The sequence below is a fragment of the Acipenser ruthenus genome, chromosome 29 (assembly GCF_902713425.1).
Source record: "Acipenser ruthenus chromosome 29, fAciRut3.2 maternal haplotype, whole genome shotgun sequence".
NCBI classification, from domain to species: Eukaryota; Metazoa; Chordata; class Actinopteri; order Acipenseriformes; family Acipenseridae; genus Acipenser; species Acipenser ruthenus.
This window is the reverse complement of record NC_081217.1, coordinates 6,240,949-6,249,145: the sequence shown is the minus strand read 5'-3', so window position 1 is coordinate 6,249,145 and position 8,197 is coordinate 6,240,949. Positions and strand designations below refer to the sequence as shown.

The window sequence follows — 8,197 nt, the reverse complement described above, 5'->3', positions numbered from 1 at the left end:
AGAGTAATGCAGGGAATGACATGTGATTTACCAGCAGTTGATCTAATAAATTGTAGATAATGGTTACTGTCCACAGCTGCAGTCCTTCATCCCAGATGCCACCCATCAAAATGGTATATTTGAGTTAATGGTTAAGCACTCACTACCTCATTCTTATAACAGACTGATGGAAGGAGGCTGAAGCCAGGAAACCCCAACTGAGGGTGTTACAAAAGCACCTTAGCTGTTCCTTGCTAGCTCTGTATTTGTACCAATTTTTCCTTTTACACAAAACTTGTAACTGTGGTGTAAATGCTTTGTGAATATGGCTCAAAATGTGCTACTGTAGCTATCTCCACTACTGGAAATTCACCCTTTTCTTGCTCTGAAATTACACTTTGTAAGGATGTGAACTTACCTTTTTCAACCCGGCGTGTTACATCAAATTGAGCTACATGCCATTATACTAAGGAATTAGAAAGCACACACACCCTGGTGAAACACAGGCATCAGGCTGGTTCCAGGGATGGAGATGTAATCAATTGCAATAAAGCACACATCTGACTGCCCTGACCTCCACAGTGCAGGAACCCCATAGAGCGCCAATAGGATTATTATCCTGACAGGGAACCCAATCTGTGGACCACACCCTGGACAATCTGCGGGAATGGAAGGGTGTCATCTGGAAAACTTGGATAAAGGTGTGATACAGACCAGACCCTCATTTATTATTCCCTGCCCTTGCATCTTATCAGGCATTTTATCTTATTTTTAAGTGTCCTAAAAATAATTCTCTCTTAATTTTATTGCATAAGTACCCAATTATATAATTAAGCACTTTCATGATCACCGTATCTCCTATATTATAAGATTTTAATTTTGTACGTTTATTTTCCTCTGTTACAGCACTTTGTGATTTATTGTATTTTATATCAAGTAAAAAAAAAAAAGGGGGGGAGGGTATATGGAATATATTATGTTTTTATTTGCCCATTTTAAAAAGAGAATAATGCAGTTCACCAGGGAGTTTTATCATGGGTAATCAACACATTTGCCCTTCTTGAATGTGCCAGGCTGGTCACAAATGGCATTGTCTGATTACATTATGGTACATCATCACATCTAGACTCCTACACCAAGCTAACGTGACAGAATGAGCTGAGCAATAGTCTGCCATAATGTGTTTTGTGTTTCTCTGCTTAGAACCTGCAGCCATACTAAAGGTGGATAGATCTGCTGTTTTTCAAAATCCTATTGTGAAAAACCTTAGTCAATAAGTACAGTATGTTGTGCAGTGTCCTCTCTCTGAAGGTAGGTTTTGTTCAGATCTCAGTAACAGGAACAGTCTGTAAAGGATTCTAAATGCAGCATTCACCACATTGTTTGATTTCCACTACCTTGGAGATGTTTACTGCATGTGCTGCTCAGTGAGAGCTGTGCTATAGAAGTACATGCTAGATTGAGTATGCACTTGAGAATAGTAATACTGGACAGCACCAATCAAGGAAAGGCTTTAAAGGAACTCCACAGCTCTATTAATTCTTGGCCATTACACTCGCATTAATGCCAGTTTCACACTCTGGACACATTGTTATTAAAAATAACACATGCTAGATTATTTTCTAAAACCTGGCAGTTTTTATATTTCATATCAGTAGATCTCAACCATTGCATGGCAATCTACTGAGGCTTTCATTGATGTATTTGTTTATTTAACCAGGAGACTTACCCATTGATACCGAGGCTTCATTTACAAGGGGGTGCTTTTGAAAGCACAAAACATTTTCATTCTGGTGGTTAGAAATATTCTTCCAATACTTTTAAATTGTGTTGATGTAAAAATAAGATGTGCCAAAGTGTGCATTTGTGAAAAAGCAATACTACTCTGCTAGGTTATTTGTTAGACACAATGAAAAGCCCAGAGCCACAACCACCTACTTGTGCTGTAATTTCACAGCAATGCACAGAGGAGTCTTAATGCAGAAAAAAAAAAAAAAAAAAAACTGCCTAACAACACCTCTTGGAATCTTCTTTTATCCACCTTTTTGCCCGGACCCAAACGTGTTGCCAAAATGAGGTCATGTGACTTTAAGTTTCTTGTTTACAGAGTCTGTACACTAAGTTGTTGTCTTAATGTTTAGTTTACTGTTCAGTTTTCTTAGTTCCATTACGTAAAAGTTAACCCTTTCACTGCTACATTGTTTTAACCTCTGAACATATCAATGATACAGACCACATGCTTTGGCAGTCTTTATAGTAGGTGCATAATTGTATCCTATGATTCTCTTAATGAAGTTCAATTACTGGTGATGTCCAGTAAAAATTACATTTTCACTGCTCTGGACATATCACTGATCTTTTTCACATTTTTTACTTCTTGTTTACAAATCTGAAATGACATTACCCTTAATCTATGTTAGCAGGGATGCTTAGTATTTGCTCATAAAAACTCCCACTTCTAGTTATACTTATTTTTTGGTGGGATAAATGTATAATATAAAAAGACACACTCACACCATCTGAATAGGGCACACTGGCTTATTAAAGGTGTTAGAAAGTGTTACATGGTTTGAAGACAGGATAACGGGAAAAAATAGCTATGCAAATTTCAGATAACGTCACCACTTGGGCTACACAGATAATTAGTAAAGAGAGTTCACTGTCAGTACATTATCGAAGAAAGTGAATGCTATTTGTCTGCAGCTTGTATACCTGGTTATGCAAGAGGTCAATCAAGAACTATATGTCACACAAACACACTTTATTAGGTTCTAATTACAGTGAGACCCCTTTCGTCCTCCAGAATCTCTTCAACTCTTGTCCTCTGTAAAAAAAATATATATATTAATGACTATGTAATAAATGTCTTGTACACTGCATTCTATTAATGCTGCTCTCTTTTCAGGGCACCCGTACAAATTATTTTAAAAACATCCTTCTACCCAGCTAAAGAGCTGGGGCTGTTCAAGTTGTCACTGAGCTGTTCAAGTTGTCATTGCCACAATGGATATCCTGAGGAAGGGGTTTCTGAGCAACTTCCTGAAACTGAATCTGTCAACCGTTTTGTTCTGTATTCTTTAACATCGGCTGAAAAGAGGAGTCAATTTAATAAAATACATATTATTCAACATGGGAGTACATGGATTGCTTTGCGATTGTTGGAGTTACTGTGATTATTCAATATAACACAACAAAATACAATTTTGTTCATGAGTGTTAGCTAATATTTCCTATATCAATTCCGTACTAATGTGTTTCTGCTACATTGCATTTTGCACGGGTGTCAGTATGTGTCTGCTAAAGCAAACACAGGCTGACTGCTTTATTGCCACATTCTTAGACATAGGCAAACATCCTGGAGCATTCCAAGGGAGGAAAAAAATACAAATTATGAGAGTGTTAAGAACACAGTATGACAGATTTAAGAACTCAGAGCACAGGGCTATAAAACTATACTAAGAAAAGGAGAGAGGGGAGTTAAGGAATTATTAAAACTAATAGGTACTACTGTAGGTCTATCTGAAAACAACAATAAAAAGGACAGAATGCCCACTTGAAGTGTTTTTGCTAGTATCTCGAGCTAGCAAACATGTTTTGCTAGCTCAAGTTACTAGTATCACAATGACAAGCAATGCAATGCAATAGATAAAAAATTAACAAAGCAAAGCTAAGTTATAATTGGGAAAAGGTTAGCATTTCTGAGCATGCCTTAAGCCTCACAGACCAGGTTCAATGTGATTACATATCGTCTAAAACAGATATCAAACTTATTTGTTCTTGTTTTTTTTCCATTAGAGTTCTGTAGTCAATGGAATTCTCTGATGGAAATGGTTTTTTTTTCTGCTTTGTTTTGATTGTTCTCAGCTGTCTAAACTTTGTGATGTCATAAAAGGAGAGGAGCAGTGTGGACTCAGTTAAGTCTGCAAAGTCCTGGCATGGAGATAATAGGTTGTCACACAGGGTGGAGTAGTCTGTTTGCCAGCTCATCCACAATGGATCAAAAGGAAGGCAAAAATAAATAAACTATTTTAAAGTATGGCTTTTTTTTGTAGCTGCGAGATCTGAACACTTTATTAGATATTTCAAATTGGATCATTGTCTTGGCAAGGACCAGGGTTGCAAGGAACACATTAATTGTAGGCTTTTAAGTTCATTAAGAAAATAAAAAGTTTGTTCCATCAATACTATATACACAGTATGTCATTCTTATAAGGTGACCCTTTATACCACAGAACTGGTTATAAGAGTAGTGTGGTCATGGCTCCTATTTTGCTCCACTCTGCCTGGCGAAGCTCAAATAGTACAGTCTCTTACATATGGATCCTGATTACATGGTTATAAAGTGGGAACACTGTCTTTTGAAAAATGACACTGGCTGCAGCTAGACATGGTTGAGGCGAGGTTTCCCATCACTCTTCACAAATGCACCACAATCACCTCATGTCATCCAAGACAACATTAAACAGCTCCTGGGTTGCAAAGTGGTGTGTAGCACTGTGTTTTTGACCGGACTGTATACTTGCCTCCATTTTATCCAGGGAGTCTCCTGGGTTATCTGTGTCTAGCCTGGGTGGGAGTAGTAGCTCTAGCCGAACTGACTTCTGTGCTGTTGACTGGCATGCTATCAGATGATTTATTTCTTGAGCCTGAAATGAGAAGAGCGCCACTCCAGTTGTTATATTTCTCTCCTTGCCTTGTTAGTGGAGCTTGAGGAAGAACTTGAGGTTGTTCCATGAGAAAAGATTTTTAATTAAAAAGTTCCATTTCAATCAACCCTGTTCTCCGCAGTGCGCTTTAGTTTGCCCTCATGATAAACCCTCATGTATGCAAAGTTTCTTCAGCACACAGCACAAAGCACCACTGGCATAAGAAAAGAAAATTAAAGATGATATATCAGTAGAATGGTCAATACACATGGCAAAAAAAAAAAAAAAAAAAAAACAACATTTCTTCAAATATGGATAGCACCGTTATTATTGGATCAAATATTTACTTAATCCGAGGATACATCTGCCCAGGCCTGGGAAAGCTGAAGTTTCCTGAGTCTAGACAATAAATAGTTCCTGTTATCTGGATAGCCCTGCATTTGCAAGTACTAAAACAATATTTTCCCATGCTGGTAAGGGTAACGTGGGAACAGCAGTTACAGTCGCATAACAGCAACCAGAATTAATAGAAGGAGGAATAATTATGATTTACTGCGTGCCAAAAATAGTTAACCCTTCTACCTGGCATCATCACCTAAAACATAATGATCAGCAAACACTTGATTAACTTTACTTACTCTCATGCTCTGGTATCGCAGCCTCATGATCCGGATCCTATTCCTTGCTTCAGCGGCCTTCAATTGGCCGATCAGTTTCTCCTGCTTCCCCAATGCCATGTCTGCCTTTGGGTCAGCGGTTTTCATGTAGAGGTCCTGATGCTCTTTGGTGGCATGCTGTCTCAGCCGCTGCTGGGTGTTCATAACCAAGTTTAACACATCCTTGCTGGGGTCTTCATACGCTCGGTACCGGGCCTTCTGCTGGGGTGCCATTTTCTTCAGTTCCGCTGGAGTCACATTCTTCTTATTCCTTGGGATGAATTTCTCTTTTCTGGCTTGCGGTCCTTTAGTTGCCATTTCATTGCACTGAGATAACTTTTGGAAGAAGAAGAAGAAGAAGAAGAAGAAGAAGAAGAAGAAGAAGAAGAAGAAGAAGAAGAAGAAGAAGAATTAAGTGCTATTATTTACAATAGAACATTTTATGTTCGAATTTGGTCTTAAATACACAAGACTGTACTTGACATTCAGAATTCTTGTAGAATTGGCTGTCCCTCAGGTTAATCAGGGGTTCCCAACCCTGGTCCTGTCTTCTGCTTTTCATTCCAATTGAGTTTCAATTACTTAATTGAACCCTTAATTGAACTATTCATTAGCTTAATAAGACCGTTTTAATTGTTTTCAGCTTTTAAACAGTTGGAGATTTCAAGTTAACTATACCATTTTATAAGTCAGCAACTTTTTAGGAGCTGAGGACAATTAAAAATGTATAATTAAGCACGTTATTAGTTCGATTAAGGTTTTAATTAAGTAATTGAGAACAGTTGGGATGAAAACCAGAAGACAGCGTGGGTTCCCAGGACCAGGATTGGGAAACCCTGGATTAAATGATCATGTCTACTGACTAACACAGAATCCTGGCTGCCCAAGGTGACTATACACTCTACTGAGCAACGTGTTCTGAAAAGTACAACGATACAGGAAAGGGATTCTACTTGTCCTGTGCCCTGAGTTTTAGAAACCTTGTTGAAACGTTACTAACGTGATCAGGTGCTAGCAATCAGGCCTTAAAATGATATACCGCAAAACCAAAAGCAATGCATTCACAGTGAAACCTAATACAGTGAAAGTAAAACGAGGGGTATAGTTAGCTACCCAGCTACCCTCACCTTTATGTGTAAATATCTAGAAAATGAGATTTTAAGCATCATATGTTACTTACCTTAACAATTAGCAGATTCGTTTTTTAATTTTTCCAATAATTTATTTACAGTGCAGTTAGGCCTACATCCATGCTAGCTTCCCGATAAGTCCTGTTTACATACGTCGCTATGGTAACAGTCCAGCTGGGGGTAGGGGTTGACGTCATGTTCTGCAGCACATAACTGAACCGTGGCGCTGTTGCTTTGGATAGCCCGTGTATACATTGCACATTTAAGTGGCGACTCTAAACTTAACTCATTTAGGCGAGTGATATTGTTGTTGGCAGTGGTTCACGTGATACAAAATAAACGGGGTTTAATGGAAAATTGCATGGATAGTACCGTATAAAACGCATACACAGAAGAGACTTGGTGCTCAGTTGAAGTATGTAAGAGCACAACTAGCAATTATAGGAAATTACAGATGCGAAAAGTATGGCACATCTTTATCTAACCACCATGATTACCACGATAATAAAGTATTGCACATGCATATGAGACAACTAGAATTACTGTCGCAGATTTATAACAGAAAACTTTTATACTGGATACAATTAGAGATGTTTCTTGAGGATATAATTACATAATTTAAACATGATAGTTCAGTAAATAAGGTGGTTCAGTAAACCTTATGTTGAACAAATTAAATGAATATCCCTCTAGTCTTGTCTCAGTAAAGTCATAGTGACCTTCATTTTCATTATTTATAATATCATCTTGTAACAAATGTCTATGCCTTAGTTTAATAAACCCCATACACGTGATTCCTTACATGCAGCTGAGTCAATCAGCTTTCAGCACTGTACCACCCCCTACATGCACACATTTGAACACACTGGATGAGGTTTGGACCCAGATATGCACAGTATGCACTGTGCAGCCGTGTTCATTTTCTTTTCACAGTACATTTCAGTGGATTATGGTGGTATTGTAAAACTCCTCTAAGGCCATTGGAAGTGCAGCAACCACTTACACTGTGCAAGACCTGTCCTTGATTACGAAACACCAAATTAATCAGCTTTATTATCTTCATGGAATGCACGAGTCAGAGGAAGTGCACATGATACGCAATGTGGATTTCAAAATACATCCTTCCATTCAAAATGAAATAATGCTTTACTTTGAATACTTTGTTCTCAAACATGAGACTACGCCCAAGCACCTTTCTTTCTAAGAGTGTAGGGGCTATTTGGCGTTATTTATGCTACAATGATTTTCATTTTGAAAGGTTGGTTTCACAGTTGTTTCCTCTGCATCGCGGTCTCAACAGAGAGGGGTTTAACTGACAGCACATATATGTATTTTGTACTTCTGGTTTTGCTTCTTTGAAACTTCTCATTGGAACTGAACTCGTGATTCGTGGGTGAAAGTTTCTCATATGAACCACCAAAGTCTTCTGTAAATCAGTTCCACTTGTCTTCTGTGACAGGAGTCCCACTGTGAAATAAATCTAGCCCACTTTGCTTACTGTGTTGCACAACGTCTGATTTTATGACTGGTGTCTTATATATAAGTGATGACTGTCACAGAGACTGTCAAGTTTAAATCAAGCCTCGGAAGGGAAACTGAAGTAAAGTATAATAAAGTCCCTTTCATGTTTGATTGTAAAACACAGATATTAATCTAATTTGTTAATGTAACTTCAATAGTGTTTGGAAATACTAAAATAAACTTTATAAATTCAGTGACAAACGTTTTGTGGAGAAGTCTTTCTCAATGTCTTCAATGTCTTTTAACTATACATACAGTATACAGT

At 37.9% G+C, this 8,197-nt stretch overlaps 1 protein-coding gene across 1 annotated transcript; it reads right to left on the bottom strand.

The window, feature by feature from the left end:
• Positions 1-1,042: 1,042 nt before the first annotated feature.
• LOC117428767 (protein LKAAEAR1-like) lies at positions 1,043-6,580 on the bottom strand. Its single transcript, XM_034047742.3, has 4 exons — positions 6,462-6,580; positions 5,264-5,617; positions 4,503-4,625; positions 1,043-2,803 (listed from the first exon to the last, which is right to left on the bottom strand). The coding sequence occupies exons 2-4, from the start codon at positions 5,597-5,599 to the stop codon at positions 2,744-2,746; spliced, it is 519 nt and encodes a 172-aa protein (XP_033903633.1). The 5' UTR covers positions 5,600-5,617; positions 6,462-6,580; the 3' UTR covers positions 1,043-2,743.
• Between the last annotated feature and the right edge of the window lie 1,617 nt (positions 6,581-8,197).

What these genes read in the sequence shown, in the direction of transcription:
- LOC117428767 (XM_034047742.3), bottom strand. Translation starts at nt 5,599, where the DNA reads ATGGCAACTAAAGGACCGCAAGCCAGAAAAGAGAAATTCATCCCAAGG. An exon ending in TGCGATACCAGAGCATGAGA is followed by an intron (nt 4,626 to 5,263) that starts GTAAGTAAAGTT and finishes TTCTCATTTCAG; the next exon opens with GCTCAAGAAATAAATCATCT. An exon ending in ACTCCCTGGATAAAATGGAG is followed by an intron (nt 2,804 to 4,502) that starts GCAAGTATACAG and finishes TTTTTTTTACAG; the next exon opens with AGGACAAGAGTTGAAGAGAT.